A 20,625-nucleotide genomic window follows, 5' to 3' on the forward strand; every position below is an offset into this window, starting at 1 on the left:
TATATATATATATATATATATATATATTGTATGTTTGAAGAATAGAGCATGATAATATTATTGAGCAGCAAGAAGGGTATAAATACATGATGCGATGATATAGAAAAGGAAATATGTAATACTCAAATCTTTCCTAATAATACCCGAAGGATAAAAAGGAAAGATATAAGCTAGGAAATATATATATAAAGAAATAAAAGGAAAGTCAACAAAACAAATATAAATAACTTATCATAAAATATTTTACAATACTTCTTAAGTTGAAGTATAGATGTCAATCATGTTTAATTTGAATTTGATGTCGTCAAACAACGACAGAGGAAGATTCTTTGTAAATATATCTGCGAGTTGACCATTGGATGAGACAAATGAAACACAAATTTTCTTGAAATCGAGCTTCTTCTTGATGAAGTGACAATCAATCTCTACATGCTTAGTATGATCATCTTGGACCGAATTATGAGCAATGCTAATTGTGATTTTGTTATCACATAACAACTGTAGAGGAGTAGAGAACAACATACATAATTCGCGGAGCATGATGAATAATCAGAGTTCGCAGATTTCTAAAGACATGGAATAAAATTAGGCTTCTGCACTGCTTCAGGCAACCATCAACTGTTTCTTGCTTTTTCAGGTGACAAAATTTCCCCACACGAATGAGCAAGACCTTGAGATATATCGCTAATCATGGACGGACCTGACCCAATCATTGTCAGTATAAACTACAATAAATCGAGAGGTCTGACACGAGAATTACAAGCCTGAGTCCAATGTAGCTTTTTAGTTGTGAAGATTGTCGATGCCTTTAAGAGATTCCAAGGCTAGCAGATCATTTCCTGTGAGCACAATATTGTTGACATAGATGATAATTATGACACTGGTCATTAGAGGAATGTCAAAAGAAGAAATTATGTTATGATTGGGCCTAAGAGAACACATGACTTACTGTCATCTGTTTGAACTTACCAAACTAGGCTCGAGGGGATTGATTCCGTCCGTAGAGGGACTTCCGCAGTTAACACACTTGTCCTCGGGAAGAGTCAAAGGATGGGGGTAGAGACAAGTACACCTTTTTTGTGAGATCACCTTTAAGAAAGACATTCCTGATATCCAATTGGAGTAAGTGCCAATTCAATTCACAACATGGGATAACACGACCCGAATGGTGTTCAACTTAGCAACCAGAGAAAACGTCTCCTCATAGTCAATGCCATAGGTTTGTGAGTAGTCTTTGGCTATCAATCGTGCTTTGTTGCGTTTCAAAGGTTCCATCGGAGTTAAATTTGGTGTTGAAGATCCACTGACAAACAACAACTTTCTTTCCGCGAGGAAGATCAACTTCCCACGCATGATTTCGTCGAAGGACATTTATCTCATCCATTACTGTAGCTTTCAGGAAAGGTCCGCCAAAGCTGCTCAATAGTGGATAAAAGATGATCCGTTAAGGAAGTGACAAATGCTTCGTACGTCCGCGAGAAGCTGTGGAGTGAGACATTTTGCCTTGGAATAAAGTGAACAAGCCTAATTTTGTACCTCAATGGTAGAACTCACCTCCTCAATTAGAGTAGGAGTAATCTCTGCAAGTCTAGTGCCGAGGATGTCGGCTGGGGCAGATTTTTAGTCCTACAAAGAGGCAGTGGGCTCAAGAATAGGGTATTGGGATGGATATCAACCTAGGTTTTGATGCGCCGAGTATAGACATAGAGAGTTGGTGGAGATATTGGTCTGGTAGATGATGGATCCATTAGGACAGATGGTTTCTCGGGAACAGTGATTGGAGTAGATGGCATATCCAATGGAGTCGGGAAATGAGTAGTGTCCAAAAAATATAGCTCCCCATCAAACATTTTCAGAGAATGAGACATCGATACTCACATAATTTATTTGTGCTAGGATCGAGGCACTGAGGATCCTGAGTGACAGAATATCCGAGAAAGATACAGTTGATCGAACGTGAAACAAGTTTACTACGAGTTGGGGCAATGTTTTAAAAAAATCTCTTGCACAAAAAAATTTTGGGGTCTAAGGTGTGAAGGAACTGATTGGTAGGAAAACATGATTTAAAGACTACTAATGGGGTCCTGACTTTGTGAATTTTGGTGGGGATTATTGATAAGATATGTGGCGGTAAGTATGTAGTCATTCCAAAATCGTCGCGGAACATTCGATTGAACTTAATGGAATGGACAACTTCGAGGAGGTGTTGGCTTTTTTGATTGGCTACCCCATTTTGTTGAGAAGTATCCGTACTAGAGCTATGATGGAGGATGCCCTTACCAAAATATCTTCTAATATAGAATTAAAAAAATCACGATTGTTGTCAGTCTGAAGGACCTGTATTGATGTTTTGAATTGGATCAAAATGAAGGAATGAAAGCTTTTGAACGTGACAACAACTTCAGATTTGTCTTTTAATTTATAGACTCGTATCATTCAAGTGTGATTATCAATTAAGGTTAGAAACAACCATTTATTGGTATAACTAGGCGTTCGAGTGGGCTTCCACAAGTTAATATGAATTAGTTAAAAGAGAGCGAAAGAAGTGTAAGAGTGGTGGATATGATACTTGATGATGCTTATCCAACTGATAACTCTTACATTTGAAACTAAATAATTTTTTAATAGTGAATATCAAAGGATACAACTATTTTAAATTTTGAAAAACTGGAATGACCCAAACGACATTGTAATAATATAATAGGACATTCAATGGACTGGAAATAACTACAATTACTGAGCCTGATTACCCGCTTAGCAGTTCCAATCATCATTTCCGAACGGCGATTCTAAAATACAAACATCATGTGAAAAATGAGCAACACAATCAAGATCATATGTCAACTTACTGACTGACAAGAGGTTACAATTTAACGAATGTACATGTAAAACACAGAATCTAGAGTCAGGCCTGCTGTTAGAATAATTGACCTGTCAGCAATTTTAATGCTTTCTATCCTAAAACATGGAGAATATTTCGAGAAGGCTTGAGAACATCTTGTCATATGGTCCGTGACACTTGAATCAGTAATCCACGGACTATAAGAAGCAAAAATAGTGAGTGCCTTCAACATGTTACCTGAACAAACATGAGAAGTCAAAGGGTCGGAAGAGAACTGACTAGATCCAAATAGATTGATCAAGTGCTCAATTTGACTCTCAATGGAGTCTGGTGATTTCAGGATGTCTCGAGTGGTAGCTGATTGTATTGTCGTGGCTTCTGATGTTATAGCGAGACTCTTAGCAGCGGAAGATTTGTTAGAAGGTTATTCGTCAATTTCTCGTGGAGCTTCCAACACTTGTCACATGTATGATTGGGTTTATAATAGTAATCAAAAGTAGAGTGATTGACTCACAGAACCCCAGACTTTGTCGAAATCTTTGTTTAGCCGGAGACTCCCATGCATAGTCGTTGTAGAGATCTCATTCCATCCATAAGACCACCATGTAGTGATCTCATCGCAGATCTTCTTAGAAACCTCATAGAGTTGGCTAGAATTCCCTACGTCTGAGTAGGTATCCCGAACTGTGGTCCAGAGGGCACTTGTAGATGGAAGAAACATGTAGGAACGGCCAATTGAAGTCTCCATGGAATTAATCAGTCATGACATGACCATGAAATTCTCCACTTCCTCATGCTGCATATGCTGAGCTAGTTTTTGAAGGTTCATGAATCATACCTGTAAGATAGCCAATTTTCCATTGTCCTTTGATGAACAATGACAACTTTGGATCATTGGAAGAAGTTAGAGCGGTTAAGTTTATGCGTGGTGATTAGGAAGTTCATGTGATTTTCAGGTCCTCTGGTTTGTGGAGGGATTGCGGTTGGTGTCGATCCTCTGGTGGATTCAAATACACTGTCGGAAGAGAGCTCAGTGGTGAAGGAATCCGCAATGATTACAACCGAGACAAATATGATGTCAGGATACTGAGACTTAGAAAAGGATTCCAATTGCAGAAATACCGTCGGGACAAACTAAGAGGTAGGCCCGCAGGCAGCAGTTCGGCACGGGAAAAAAACGGAGGCCGAAACCTTGCAGGAACCTCTGAGAGGAGCGAAAAAACCTTTAACTGGAACATCTCACGGGAGGAAACAATGGGAGGAAAAAAATCACGGATGAAAACAACGCAGCTGCAGGAGTACTTGGGATTTCTTTCCTCAGTCTACCAATCAGATACAGGCAAGAATGACCGGTTGCTGAAATCCTAAGAGGGAAAAAATTGCAAGCTAGATCTCATGCAGGCTAGGGTAAGAACCTTATTCTGATACCATGTAAGTTTGGAGAATAGAGCAGGATAATATTATTGAGCACCAAAAGGGATATAAATTCATGATTTAAGGGTATAGAAAGGAAATGTATAATACCCAAATCTTTCTTAATGATACCCAAAGGATAAAAAGCAAAGGCATATAGCAGGAAAAACACATATAAAGAAATAACAGGAAAAGTAACTAAATAAATAGAAATAACTTTTAATAAGATAACTATAATTTATCATATTGCATTCGAGTTCAGCTACTCATTTTCCGGTTGAAGAGCACCTCTCTTCATACATTTGTGCTGTCATGATGATTCCAAACCTCCAACGAAATGTAGTTGTCATGTATTTGTCCATACATTTAGTCACAACAGACAACTCCTAAATATTGATATTCTTAATGCCTTTTTCTATATTTGATGCAGAGCTTTTAAACATAAGAACTTACCCTAATGAAGCTGGCAATGTCATATGATAGTCATGAAAAGTTGCATCTGGGATGCTCTGTATCTTTGTATTTTTATACTTAAATTTTTTGCAGGTTCTGGATAAGATGAATAATCCACACTATTTGTATCGCATGACTTTCTTGCATGCAATAGCCCTTTTATCCCCGGTCATGGGTCCAGACATCACATACCAGCGGCTTTTACCCGTCGTCATTAATGCCTCTAAAGACAGGTGATTTTTGCATCTTCTTCTGCTCACTCTCTTCCATCTCAACTTGATTTGGTTACTAATAGCTTTATTATTGTCCTTCAGGGTGCCTAACATCAAATTCAATGTAGCAAAGGTGCTGCAATCTCTCCTCCCTATAGTCGACTCATCAGTAAGTGAAACCATAATGCAGAGTTGCATCATATATCTGCTTTTGCTTTTATAATATCCTGTGTCGGGCCTTCTGTATTTAAAATTTAGGATGATTTACATTCATACCGCTCAATTCTTATGTATTTATATATCTAACATTTAAATGCCAATTTTTACATATGTGCCACCTTATCTATAAATGAAAAACTTGTATTTCACTTTTTAAAATTTAAATGGTGTATTTTTAAAGTGGAAGATTTGGGTGGTATGAATGTGAAAATCAAAGTTTAGGCGTTACATATGTAAATATATAAGAATTGCTTGGTATATGTATGTAAATGCCCCTAAAATTTATATGTTTTCTAACCGCAGGTTGTCGAGAAAACTATCAGGCCCTGTCTTGTTGAGCTTAGCGAAGACCCGGATGTCGATGTGAGGTATTTTGCCCACCAAGCAATACAATCTTGTGATCAGTTAATGATTTCGGGCTAGAGGATTCTATCATCGTGTGTGAAATTCTTATCCATTCTCTGCCGTTTTGACTGCCTGCTGTTATTTTTTTCCATGTCTTCATTTATATTGTTGTCTAGAGCTCTGATTAACACCATTAGGCCTAACAATGATATAGTATTTTTATATTATTCTGAATTTTTATTTGCTTTCAAAATTAGAATCGCTGCCTGTCCAACAACTTAATTCTTTATTTAGTTTTCCTCCTTGGTTTTGTTTGGATCTGCGCTGTTTTCAGAATGCCTGATGTGTTTAGTGGCTGTTTTCTTTGAGCTGTACATTTGAATCCGTTACAACTGATGCATGAAGTCCACTATAAATTGAGAAGCTGGCAAAAAGAATTCAAATGAAATTATAATTGAACAATTAGTGATCTTCTGATATACAAGATTACCATGAAGAAGCCAAAGAGTAACATTGGTAGTAAGCTTCATAAAAGATAATATTCACTATAAATTAGACAATTTATCTATGGACAAGCGAATGCACAAACATTGATTTATGTTGCATCAGCCAATGCCCAAGAAGATAATGGTATTTTAGTTAATGGTTGGATTAATGCATTCTTGTTTATTTCAAATGTTACAATTAAATGCATTCTCTCTCTTCAATAGTTAAATATGGTTTCATTTACTTGCTACATGAGTAATCTTTATTTTGGTCTTTTCTTGAAAGTTGAGACTTAAACCAACTTAATATAAGTAGTCAGAAGGCAAAATTACAAGATCAGCAGTCTAATGGCCTTGAGAAGAAAATGGTGAAGTTACAATCAAAAATTGATGATAAAAACTTCCAAAAATGGTTATAACTTCTCAAAATTGTGGCTCAAAAATTGAAAATAATCATATGAACCATCCGACAATATATTTTTATAGTAAAACAAGTCTATAAGAGGATTGCATCTCTGTTGTAAAGGTAAGATTTCTGTGTTGTGCCCAAATGGTTGAACATTATAATTATATGGAAGAGAGGAGTATACTAAAGTTTTCCAAAATCATTATTGGGCTACACCATAAAATATTGTTTCTCATCCTTTGTCTCATAAAATGCCATTAAGTCTAAGAAATACTTTGTGCCCTTTAATTCAATAAGAAATTGATGTGCATCATGATCATCCAAACAAGGAAAATAGTGAAAAAAAAATAATTATTGATTTATAAGGCCAAAAATCAAGCAAGAAGCACTTGAGAAAGAGTAATAGAGGAGGGTGTGAAAAGTGGAGGCAACAATTGCAAAAACTGTAACATTGGGTTTTGATTCTAAAATAATGAAAGCAATTGAGATTAATTACCACAAGAAACTGAGTAAGGAAAGCCAACAAAAAATAAATTCCATCATATTGAATAATCTAACCATTATTTTTCATCCCAATATTGTAAAAGAAAAGGATCTTAAAAGGGATGTAGTTTTAAATTTCACTTTCTGCTTTTGACAAATATGACAAGATTTTATTCTAAAGCATATTCATTTACCTCATAATGCTCTCAAAATTAATGTGGTTCCTTACAACTTACACGAATTGGGCAGTAACTTGAATACCCAATAGAAAATTTCATTTCATAGTTTTGTTTAAACTTATGTCAACATAAACAATTGGAGTCAATGTACAGAAAATAAATGAAAGAAGATATTTAGAGGAGTGAGTTTATAAAGAAAGAAAATTCATTATGGCATGCAAAAAACAAATGGTTATGGGATTAGTTGTATTAATTGCAAAGAGCATAATTAATGTTAATTCTGATAAATTTTTCTATTTGCAAATCTTTTATTCTGTATCTTGTAATTTGAATTTTTCATATAAAACAGGAAAACTTGGAGTTTCCCTTGAACACCAAGATAAGTTTGAACCAATTTAACATTTGGTGCATGATTTTGAAGAAAACTACAAGCATTTTTGTGACAAAAGAAGTTTTAATTATACCAAAAATAATTACTCATCATATAAATGATAAATAGAACGAACTCACTCCAAACATTTTATATAAACTATATTAGTTTCAGGAGAAAGAGATCACATGCCTGAGCCAACAAACATTTTCTAAAAAAATCGTAGGCCATTTTAGTAGCAACTGCATGGTCTTTGTATGGTGGTGCTTCATGGTAGGAGTACTTTTTCCAAATAGATGTTTATCTATTAGCAAAGAAAGACTTCCAAGTCACACAATCTTTCTATCATTTAAGATTTATGATTAGTGTTAAGAATATTGTGAGAAGGAAGACTCGATCTTTCTTTTTATCTCAGAACGAGTGCTAGTGTTTCATGAGATGATCTTGATTCTTTTTTTAAATGACATTATGATGCATAAAATTTAAATTTAGACTATTGATTTTACGTATAATATCTTTGGAGATTATAACGACTTTGAACAATAAAAAAAGGTGATCATGGATCTCAAAAGCTATAGATAGCTAACAAATGATAGTGAGAATATTTCCAACCACCGAATCATCTAAAAATCTTGCTTATACCAATCTTGGAGCTTTTTGTTGGGTTAAAAACTATATATAATAATACTAATTTATTTCTATAGTAGTTGATGGCATTAATGACTAAAAATATCATTTATACATTAAGATTTAGAAAAACAATGAAAAGGAAGATTTGTTTAAATTTATTCTTAGGCCAAGTATGCTTTTAAGATTATGGAGGATTTGTTTGAATTTATACTTAGGTTAAGCTTAGAATAAAAGCATTTAAGTTAACTGAGTTAAGCCTTCTATGAAGTTCAACTTCAAGGGCTATATCATTGTTGAAAAAGCATATTGGGCTATGAGTTGGGGAAGAAGAACAAGTGTAGCTATGAGTTCACCAAGAATATTGCAAAAGGGTGATAAGATTATATTTGTTTAGTAGTAGTTTGGGATCACTATTTTTTATTTCTTATTTTTTTATTTTTTGTATCTTGATTAGAGATTTAGTGTGCATGTGTTTTTTAGCGCTTTTGACATTTAGGTGCCTCGAAAAAATAAATTATAAATACGTGGCTCAAATTTAAATTTTAGAAATACAACTATTTTACTCACGGGCCATGTGTCCTTTCAAGACTTGGATCAACTCAATACTCGACTTTGCCTATCACTTACATTTCATAGAACTTGAATGAGCTCCTTTTGAAAATGTCATAATGTCTCACTTGTATACTTAACCAAAAATTAATTGCTTTAATGCTTAAGAAAATAGAGAAAGAAAAAACATTAATAATCCCATATATTGAACGATAAATTCGTATTTATATGACCTTAAATCACACCTTTCTAAAGAATACCAAAAATTCTCAACTTTTTAGACAATTAGTCCAAAAACAAGGGCGGGTTTGTGGGGTGCACCCGTCTCTATCGTGAATTCATGTTCAATAAAAATAGATCTGGAAACCTTTCTTTCCATAGCTGGCTTCCACACTTCACGTTGCAATTATATATATGTTGGATTATTGTGTGCCTTCTCAATGCTGGATATATTTATACATATATATGTTGGGTAATGTGGAGACCCGGTTCATCACAATTTAATTAGTTTCCTAATTAAGAATCTCATCTACCACACCCACCTACCGCTCACCTACCTCTCTCCTACCGCTCTCCTAGTTTCTATAAATAGCATCTTATGACTTGTCATAAGTCACGCCACAAGCCAAGCCACAAGTAAAGTAAGGCTAAACCAAGTCCTCTAAGAGAGTAAGAGAGGAAGAGAGCGAGAGAGAGGAAGGAAGAGAAGAAAATAGAGAATTTCTTGTAAACGTCGAGGAGCTCGACAGTGTAATTCCTCAAAATAGTAAAATCCTCTGCAGCTCCGTGGACGTAGACAAATTTATCGAGCCACGTAAATCTGTGTCGCTCTGGTGTTTTTTTTCTTCGTGCAATTTTTCTCGCTCCATTTTTGCTTTATTGTCGTCGTTTTTCACAACAATATATATATATATATTAGTTATTTACATATGTAGAAACCACACAAATCTTATATATTTGCATATCTAACAAAAAAAGTTTGATATTTACCCTTATGACAATTTGGTGTCATAAATCTACCATGAAAGCTTGTATTTCAAGTATAAAAAGCATCATTTTGATATTTTTTATGTGATTTTAAAGATTTTGAGTATGCATGTACATATGAATGTTTAGATGCTAGATATATGAATACATTAGAATTGTGCGGTATGTTTGTAAATGCCTAATTATTCTCGTTCTTTTTTCTTAAGTTGATGTCGTAGTTTTATACAGCTGCATTACTGTTATTATTTCAAACTTTTTTTTTTCATTTATTTATTATTATTTTTATTCTTATTACAAACTTTCAATTTTTTATAACAAATGATTAGGCCTATGAAATGCTAGCAAATTATGCTATTTATTTTTAAAATAAATAAATAATGAAGTTTGCTTTTGATTTATTTCATATGTTCCTAATGATGAACATTAGAAAAGGGAGGCGGGGCGATTACATACATAGCAATCAAAGCATTGCTCTTTGCTAAACTAGTAGCACCCTCTTTAATGTTTTATATTGTCACTCAAATATCAAAATTCACGAAATATTTTTCATTTTTTTTTAGTCAAATTACAATTGGATTGATTGTGGCATGTGTAAATGCATATGTTCTGTATTTAAAAAATTACTTGGGGGTTAGTTTGTAAATAACAATGTTTCAAGTGCCATGTGTCTAATTATGCCAAAAGAAGTATTTTGAAAAAAAACAAAAAAAAAATAAAAAATAATAAAATGAATAAATACAATTATGAAGGAATATCTAGAAAAAAAAAGGAAGGATTTTTGGGCCTTCTCAATTCCTTCCATACCAATAACTACTAATCCACAGTTAGAATGATTTGAAGAAGTGGATATTCTAAAAAAATGTTACTAATCTTGCATGGATTTGAACTTACTTGGAGATTTGATTTATTTTGTCTATTTCTTGATTTATGACAAATTTATACAGAGTTGTCATAGAAATAGTCCAAGAATAATAAAAAAATTATAATACTTAATAACTCTATTGATGGTTATATAAGATAGGCTAAATTAGATGTATTTAATTCTCTCATGGTTAATGGTTTGAAAGCTATTTGAAATAATCATATATGGATATATTTTAAGCTTTTTTTATATAATCTTGCTAGATGATTTGCTTCTAATTTAAAAAATATCTATTTTATATACTAAAGACATTTCAATCTTAAGAATATACCACATATTTAGGTTTTTCTCACTCATAAGACATTCTATTTAGTCTATATCCTTAATATTGGACTAAATTATTGAGGATGTTTTAGTAATATATGATATAGAAAGAACTAGATGACATATGACTAATGAACCATGAACTCCAATTTGATAATAATAACATATTAATGGATAAATCAAAAGCTACATGTTATCATATAAATAATTCAAAATGATACATTAGAATATTAAAGCAAAAATAAAACAAAGCTAAGTAAGGATGCTTAACTCGACTTCTCTATCATATTTTACTTTAGAAGTTTATTTTATGCTATTAATTTTTATCATGTATATGCTTCTTGTGGATAATTTAGTTGCACACGTCCTTGATATTATTTAGAATAGCAAAGAAAAAATTTTAAACATAGACCATGATATTAGCAATACAAAATTTTATCTATTTAAAAAATAAATTTCTAAGATGAATGTATGGAGTGTCTTTTTAGAAGCACAAGGTCACTCTTATTAAACACTCTTAAACTTACTCAACCTTAGAAGGCGAAAAATAACCTATTTATTATCCAAATTAATAGTTGTACATTAAAACTATAAACTAAAAGAAAGGAATAATGAAGGAAAACATAAGCTTTTCGAAATGCATCAGTTGGCATCATTCATCATTTATTTTTTTTCTCTTTTTTATGATGAAGTAGAGACCATTTTCATAAAATAAGCACAGGTTTCATTGCCACCAATCATGATTTAAATTTGTGGTCTTTTACCACATATTGCATCTTAACTTGTGATCACTTTTCTTCATTTCTCTTTATTCAATACTTTGAGCATTGGATCATCTTTTTATCATTTCTTCATCTCTAATTGAGTTTTCTCCTTCTTGAGACATTTCTTTGCCTTCTTTTCTATGTAGTCTTGGGATTGAAAAGAGCTATAAATATTGCTTTAGATACATTTTTTAACATCCTTTATTTTATTAGCTGTAGTCATTCATGAGGATATTTACTATTCACGTTATCATGAACATATTTAAGTAAAAAACTAATAGTTTATTATGAATTTTGTTAACAAAATCTTTATAATAATTAAAAACAATTTAAATTGTTTCCATATTTATTTGTAGCCACCATTTAAGAAATTTTTTTACTAATAAATAATTGATTGAAGTGGTCATTATCAAGGGAATATTCCACGACTTGATGTATGTGACTTGAAAATTCATATAACTAAGTTAAACTTTGTCATTTGATTAACATTTTGTATTGATTGATTTGATGGCGGAGGATGACTCCACCCATTGATTATAAATTTTTTTAAGAGGTGCATGTAGAATTTGTAGGTTTACTCTAAACTAATTTCATATCTACAATATCATAAAAAAATCTTCTTCAAAATAACTTCTTCCATCTAAATAATCATCCATAAGTATTTTCCCTTCAGTTTACCAAAGTAAATGCCTTTATCATTTCTTAGACATATGTTTAATAATTCATTGAGACTACTCCTCATAGATGAGCTATAGTGATGGTTTATCATTCTTAGAAAAAGTTTGAATCCTCATTGGTTTATTTTCTATAGGCTATAATCTTATTTGATTCATTTAAATTATATGTATTTCTACATAACTTAATAAAATAATAATATTTTTTTCATGGACATCTCTATTCAAAAACACTTATACGAATAAGCATGGTTTGCCAAGTAATGCATAAAAGTGTGCATATTCATTGGATCTAATATTCCTCGAGATTAATTTTTATAATATTTAAAATTATCATTTTAATATAATAACCAACTTTAACTATTGATTACTTTTATATTAGGTTGACAAGAGAAAGATGATTTCCATATATTTGAAGAGGGCCTTCTACTATTGATGAAGTTAGTTTTAAAGAAGATGACTCATCGACAAATTTTTATGTATGCTCATTTTTTATACATGGGAACCCTAAATATACAATTTTACGTAAAATTGTTGTCTAATGACCACCAAATTAATTTGTATTATTTTCATATGTGAATATGGTCATAAAACATACAAAATATATTTTGGATCACTGGATTGACTTGTGGAACAAAACAATACTTTTAAGGTTTTCAATAATAATTATCATGCATGCAAATTTGACTTGAAAAATTTTGCGTAAAAATAATTCTAATTGATCAACAAATTAATTTGCATAGTCTTTATTGCTGACAATAAGCTTTATACAACTTTTAGAATGAGAGTCTTATAATAACCTCAAGAGAGAAAACAATAATATCAGGGAATAAGGCTGGTTTTGGGTTATGTCTGAAGTTTGATGATTTATTTAGTTTTATTTTAAGTTGAAAATTAAATTTTCTTAAATTAAGGTTTATTCAAGATCAAGCTCAAGAGAATTCCAGTTAGGCTCAAGGCATGCAGCATAAGGTTGATAAAAAATGAGGTTAACAGTTGTCATTTATAGGTTTGGCAGTTTTACATAGTGAAAAGTAATTGGCTAAGAATTGTTTAACTAGATTAGCCCAAGTGGTTAAAGATCTTGCGAGTACAGAGTTTAGCCAAAATATCGCCTTATTTCTTTTAAATATAAATAATCTAAGTCTAATGAAATCTTCAGAGACATAGTTAAATTTAAATGTTACACAAGTTTCTAAGAAATTTGACTATTTAAAACCATATAAATGATGAAAGGTTTAAGTTCAAGTTATGGGCATTAATCATTGTTTTAGTGATACTCTAATGGATTTTTTCTACAAGTGGAATTCCAAAGTCCATTAGTAGTCTAGGTTATTCATGTCTTCCTGAGGGGTTGTCGTATGTCCTTCTATATTTTTGTTCTTTTTTAGATTTATAAGCTATTAGCTATTTCTATAATTTCATGATCAAACAATATTAAGTTAACTTGTTCAATTCTATGCATAACAATGTAACTTAACAGTTTATACTAACAGTGTAAAATATGAAGGATCAGTAAAAAAAAATTAAGCAACAACAAGATGACACAAGTAACCACACATAACAAGATATGATTTTTTATAGAAAATAATAACGTAGTAAAGAAAAAATGCTTGATGAATAATAAAAAAGATATTGAACTAGAACATGATCCTGCTATTACTGCCAACTTAAAATTACATAACTAAACCGTCGAGTCCCCAACAATGGAGCTAAAAGCTTGAGCCGACATTGCACGAGCTCACATAATTACACATGTCGTGTAAACAATATAGTGAATCTTACTCTAGAATCATTCTCACGAGGACTAAAGTTGAATGGAACTTAAAGCCAAGCACTAGCTGAAGTACTCTGATTTCTACTCAAAAAGATGATTCATGGAAACAAGTGATTTTTTTTCTAATTTTTATGACATTTTAAATTTAATAAAAAAAGCTCATATGAATTCTTGACTAATAAATCAAATGTGTGAAAAAGGTTTAAATAATAGCTTGCATCAATAAAAAAAAAGTAGTTTAAAGTCTCAGTCATAGCACAAAAGCCCTAATTTTTAGAACTCTAAGGCCATATGTCAAAGTAGTTTAAAAATTTGAATAAGTAAATTTTCCTAGGTGATTGAAAAGATTTAAGAGAAATACGTTTACTCCTCTAAAGCAAAATTGTGAATCTCCATGTGCCAAAATGAACTCTTTTGATAACTCAAGTTCACACTAAATTCTAAATATTCATATGACCACTGCTAGATTCTAAATAAACTAGGATGATTAAAAAATAAAATTTTTATATTTTAAACCATTAAACCTAATTAAAAACATTTTTTAAACTAGAAATCCATAGGAGAAGAACCATTTAGCCTAGCATGATTTCAAGTAAATCACAAAAGCCAAAAGAAAAATTTTATTTTAATCATTAAAAACAATGTTTACAAGAAGATAAACCTAAAGAAATCAAGAAATAATAAGCTAGAATTCTCAAAGATGGATACAACAACCTTGTCCAAGTTCTCCTCTCCTTCTCCTTCCTCTTGACTCATCTCTTGCTTCATAAAGCAAGGAATCCCTGAATTTTCCTTAGCAATCACTCACACTTTCCAACTCACACTCTATACACACCCACCACTCACTACTTGGCTCCCTCTAAACTCTCCCAACACTCTCCAGCAACTGCCTTTGAGCAGATCTCGCACTCCAATTCATCCCTTCCCCACAGCTCTGCACTTACGGTGCCCATTGTTTAGTGCTAAGGCACAGGATGACAGTTTTGGGACTCTGACTTTCTGGCGCCACTGCATTATCTTCTGTCTTTGAAACTCTAAAGCTGACTTAAATGCTGGTTGAAAATGTTGGTGCTGCGGTGCTGGTTTCATCCTTCTATATTTGGATGGCAATGAGGAATTGACTTCCAGCATTATGGAGCTGTATTTGGTGTGGGGGATTTGAACAAATGATACATTGGAATTGATCTCTCTTGAAAAGAAAATCTTGGACTTGGCGCTTCGACAGTAGAAGTAAGCGCTATAATGCTCCACTGATTTTTGCCAAATCTTCTTAATTTTATTCTTTGGGGCTACTCTACACACAACATATATAATTATTCAGAAATTGTATAGAAACAAGTAATTAAAAAAACTATTTTTTGTAGTTTTTTTTTTAATGGTTTTCTCACTCAACACAAAAATGCTCATCTAAAAACTATATATAAGCCCACTCTTTTTTACTTAGAGGGAGAGGGGAAAAGAAGTTTGAGCTGACTACAAAATCTTATTTCTTTAAGTCTGGATAGTTATTGTTAGTCAATCAAGGTTATGGCCAACCACCAGAGTTTGTTGCTGACCACCAAAGATCACCATTGACAACAAATGGTTGTTGACCACAAATCATTATGAACCGCTACCAACAATTATTGTAGTCAATTACGACTATTATAGCGTCAAACTGTTACTTTAGTAGCTCTGCTACGACTGTTAAAGCCACCAACTATGACTTTTATAGTTAGTTGTGACTTATATAACCAACTTTGACTATTGTAGCCCGCCACAACTATTATAGTTAGAATACAACAGTTATAGTCCATCTACCCTTGTATAATTTGTGTTAGATTATTTTAAAGATATTATATTTTCAACATAATCTTGGAAACTTACAAGAATGAATCTCTATACTCTTGATCATATAGGGGATTACATTAACTAGACAATTCCTCATGAATTATTTCCATCTCTAGAATTTTTTTATGCAAGAAAATCCTATTTTCTTCGACCATAATTTTTTTTTATCTATGTGTGTTTTGGATCTTCATGCAATACTAAAACATTAAATTATCAATCTACTGTCATAAATTTTGTAGCACAAAGTAAGTTGAATTTTTTAATTAATCTTAATTAATCCTTAAAAAATAATACAATTGATTTAAGGTCTAATTAAATTTTATAATCAAATTAGTAAATTTCTTAAAACAAGCTATTTTTAATCACTAGGAGTAAGCACTATAGCACTCCACTAAACTTTACCAATTTTTTTTAATTTTATTCTTAGGGGCTATCCTACACACAACATATATAATGATGCAGAATTGAATAAAAATAATTTAAAAAAAAAAATCTATTTTTGGCCATTTTTTCTAAGTTTTTCTCAATCAACACCAAAATACTCATCTAAAATTTATAAATAAGCCCACTCTTTTCATTTAAAGGGGGAGGGAATGAGAAGTTTAAGCTCATTAATAAATCTTATTTCTTTAAGTCTAGACAACTATTGTCAGTCAACCGAGATTATGGCTAACCGCTAGAGTTTGTTCCTGAACACCAAAGGTCTTCATCGACAGCAGATGGTTGTTGACCACAAATCATCATCAACCACCACCAAAAATTATTGTAGCTAATTACGATCATTGTAGCTTCCAACTAGAACTTTAGTAGTCTTACTATGACTGTTAAAGCCACCAACTATGACTATTATAGTTAACAACGACTTCTATATCCAACTATAACTATTATAGCCCACCACAACTATTATAGTTAGACTACAATACTTCTAGTCCAACTACTCTTATATAGTTATTGTTAGATTATTTCAAAGTAATATATTTTCAATATAATTTTGGAATCTTATCATTCCTAATCCATGTGAAGAGTGGACCTCTATACTCTTGATTATATAGGAGATTACTTTAACTAGACCAAGCCTCGTGAATTTTTTCCATCTCCAGTTTTATTTCATGTAAAAAATCCTAATTTTTACTGTCATGAACTTTTTTTTTACTGTGCGTGTTTTAGATCTTTGTGTAATGTTAAGAGGTTAAATTATCACTTTAATATGATAAATTTTCTAGCACAAAATAAGTATAATTTTTTAATTTATCTTAATTAATATATAAAAACTCTTGTATTTGATTTAAGGTCTAATTAAATCTTCAAATCAAATCAATAAATTTCTTAAAACATGCTACCCCTAGTCGGTTGAACTCATTATTATCAATTCCTTATTATAATTTATCAATAATTAAGTTATAATAAGAAAGATAAATATTTAATTAATAAAACTTTAATTTCACTCGCCACTTTAGTTAACATTGTTTTCAAGTTATAATCAATTAAATAATATGAGGACTCTCTGCTCAAGGCATAAAAAAAATGGTTTCAACAAAAAAAAAAAAACTTTACTTTAAAAGGACTATTTTAACATTAACAAGTTTTCTAGATCAAATGATTTTGAAGGTATAAAACCATCAAGTTAACTAATAATTAACTTTAAATCCCAAAATTAGATTAAACACTCTAGGTTAAGGCATCAACATTTAATTTAAATTATATTTATTGATTACAAGTTGTACATGTAGAGTGCTAGAAAATTCTCAACAAAAGGGAAATCATAAGCCTTAGCTCAATATAGTTTTCCAGTACGCTCACTAAAATAAAACTATAAGGTACAACGAGCTTTTTTAAGTGGGAAAAAACTAGAAAGAAATAAATCAACTATGTATTTGAAAGTACAAAAGTCCACACTTCTCCATAAAATGGGAATGTGGGGTTATAAAATTATGTTAAGGAAATAATAGACTTGAGGAAATAAATATACAATAACACCTTTATGATAATAATTCGTCTACAAAAACTATAGAGGCTAAAATTACCATAACTGACTGTAATAGTCATAGTTGGTGGCCACAACAATAGTAGTTGGCTACAACAATCATAATTGGTGACTACACCATTCCTAGTTATCTATAAGAAACGTAGTAGGTGGCTACAATAGCTACTAGTGGTGGTTGACCATTGTCGGTCGTTATTTACTTGCACTTCTCTTTACGAGTTGAGTTTTAGTTATCAACTAGCTATCTTCCCCTCCATGTGAAGAATGTAGTTATTTACAGGTTTTGAAAGGGGTATTTAATAAATTTAGCTAACCTCCAAAATACTTCATGGGATAGTCCATAGTAATTTTTTAGATCATAGATTATTTTTTCATTATTTAAATAATTATTTAATGACATTGAAACTAAATGAACTTTGGCTTGTTGGCTTTCTCTCATCGAGTTTGATTTATGAGATCTATATGAAAGTTGAAGTTAATATATAGTGAAAGAATCATTTAATAGACAAGTCTTAATAATTTTTTGTTCAGAACATAAACTTAAGAAAATATGCATGGGCTTCACAAAATTTGTGAAGTAAGCGCCATAATTTCCAAAAATAATATCAATCTTTCCTTGCTTGGAGATTATTTGAATAATATCATTGCCAAATAAAATTAAGAGGGTTATTATAAATCCATTACAAGGAAAAAAGATAAATCTGAATTTGACACTTCTAATTTGTGACTAAGAGTGTGATACATGTGATTAAATTTTGTTGTTTACTTTGCAACAACAAGTTCTACATACCTAATACCTTTGCATTTGTTAATAGTGTGATACATAATAAATGCTATAAAACTAAATTAATAATTTTTTAATCTTTTTATCCAATGTACTAAGTAGTACTTTTCTGAACCATCATTAACTGATAGTAAATGAGTGATTATTTTATTTGTGTTTAAATCACTTATGTTGTTGTGCAATCATAATTTATTGAGTAAAGTAATAATTATGTTCATTACATAAATTTATATAAATAAGCTAATAGCCACCAAATATTTGCTAAGAAACTTTGCAAAATCTTAAATAAATATGTACATGCCTTTTTCAAAGATTAGATTCATTTTACTATTTATGCACCAAGTAGAGGTGTACAAGCAATGTAACAAACGCTTAGGCACATTAAAGTGGCTAATTTTGTGAAAAGCCGATTGATGGGTACTACATTAAATTTCATGTTAATAAATAGTAAAGAAATTATATAATAGAAAAGTCTTAATAATCTTTTATTTAGAGCATAAACTTACCCAAATATGCATGGGCTTTATATAATTGGTGTAGTAAGTCCCATAATTTCCAAAAATAATATCCAACCCTTCCTTGCATTGAGATTATTTGAATAATATCATTGCCACATACAATTAAGAGGGCTAGTTTAAATCCATTACAAGGTAAAAGTTAAGTTGGAATTTAATACTTTTAATTTGTAATTAAGAGTGTGATCCATATGATAGACTAATTTCACTTACCTTGCAACAACATTTTATACATACCTGAAGCCTTTGTATTTGTTATTCACCTTCAAGTACATGTCATGTTTCACATTCATGTTAGTGCACAATAGTGCATGATAGCATGTCAGTTGCACCATAAGCTTTTGTCTTTGTAAGAAACTATTTTATTATTTAAAATCTAAGACCATTATCCACATCACATATAGAGTCCACAAAAGTATTATGTATCATCCATATTCAATTGTGAGTCCATTAGGTAGCTCCTAACTGCTAAAATCATAGATTCTCATCTATTTCTTATATTATGCAGTCATTCTGATTTTATAAACATTTGATATAATTTTGGGGCTTTTACAAACATACCTCATAATTCATATATATTTACATATCTATGGCCTATACTTTCATATTTATATACATAAAACTCAATTTTTTTACATCACAAAATAAAAAGAATAGTTATTACTAACCTTTTAAAAATGAAATATACATTTTCATGGATAGATTTTTTATATCAAAATATTATAAATATACATATATAAAGAAGCTGTTAGATATGTAAATACATAAGAATTGTCTGGTACATATGTAAATTTTCCAAAAAAAAAATTAATACTTAGAGTTACTAACAATTTGAGGAGAAAAGTTTACGTACGTAAGACGTACGCAGCGTTTGCGTACGTCAATGAGGTTATTCAGAGGATATTGAGGGGTTATATCCGCGTTATATCTCCTGTAACCTCCCTGCGACCTACCTGTAACCTACAAATATATGAAAACAGAAGCGCGGAACTTACTAGAAGGTACAGGTAGGTTACAGGTAGATTACAGGTAGATTACAGCAGGTATAACGCTGATATAACCCCCAACATCTTCTGAATAACCTTCCTGACGCACACAGCGCTGCGTACATCTTATATTCACAAATTTTTCTTCAATTTGAGACGGCTGTAATGTGTTCTGGAGTACAATTTCTCTTAAAAACTTCATTTTTTTTCAAACTCGGAACTTCCCACCCCACAATCACTGCGTGTTCTCTCCGAGAATTGATGTTGACGTGAAAGCTGCTTCGGTGAAGTTTATGGTTCTGTTTTACTGAAATTATTGTGCAGCTATGATTTAGCTGGCAATTAAGCGTCGGTCATATTTTTTAATAATTTGTTAAACAAAATTATGTAAAACTAATTGTAATTATCTTGCTAACATATTCTTATTAAAATTTTCATGAAATGACCCTAATATGTTTTAAATATATGGGAATAGGTGCGACCTATTTATAATAATTGATGTTATACTTATTTTAAAGTAAAGCTTAAGATTTGAAAGCTCTGATTAATTTT

The 20,625-nt window shown here is 31.4% G+C and overlaps 1 protein-coding gene across 1 annotated transcript in view; it reads left to right on the forward strand.

Moving 5' to 3' along the window:
• LOC110038493 (serine/threonine-protein phosphatase 2A 65 kDa regulatory subunit A beta isoform) overlaps positions 1–5,744 on the forward strand; it is a 44,539-nt gene extending 38,795 nt beyond the window's left edge. Inside the window, exons 11-13 of the mRNA XM_020743358.1 lie at positions 4,802–4,941; positions 5,023–5,089; positions 5,443–5,744. Coding sequence (XP_020599017.1) covers positions 4,802–4,941; positions 5,023–5,089; positions 5,443–5,562 — 327 coding nt within the window. The 3' untranslated portion in view covers positions 5,563–5,744. The remainder of the gene's footprint in view (positions 1–4,801; positions 4,942–5,022; positions 5,090–5,442) is intronic.
• The last annotated feature ends 14,881 nt before the right edge of the window (positions 5,745–20,625 follow it).

The sequence above is a fragment of the Phalaenopsis equestris genome, unplaced genomic scaffold, assembly GCF_001263595.1.
Source record: "Phalaenopsis equestris unplaced genomic scaffold, ASM126359v1 Scaffold232974, whole genome shotgun sequence".
In the NCBI taxonomy this organism is placed as follows: domain Eukaryota; kingdom Viridiplantae; phylum Streptophyta; class Magnoliopsida; order Asparagales; family Orchidaceae; genus Phalaenopsis; species Phalaenopsis equestris.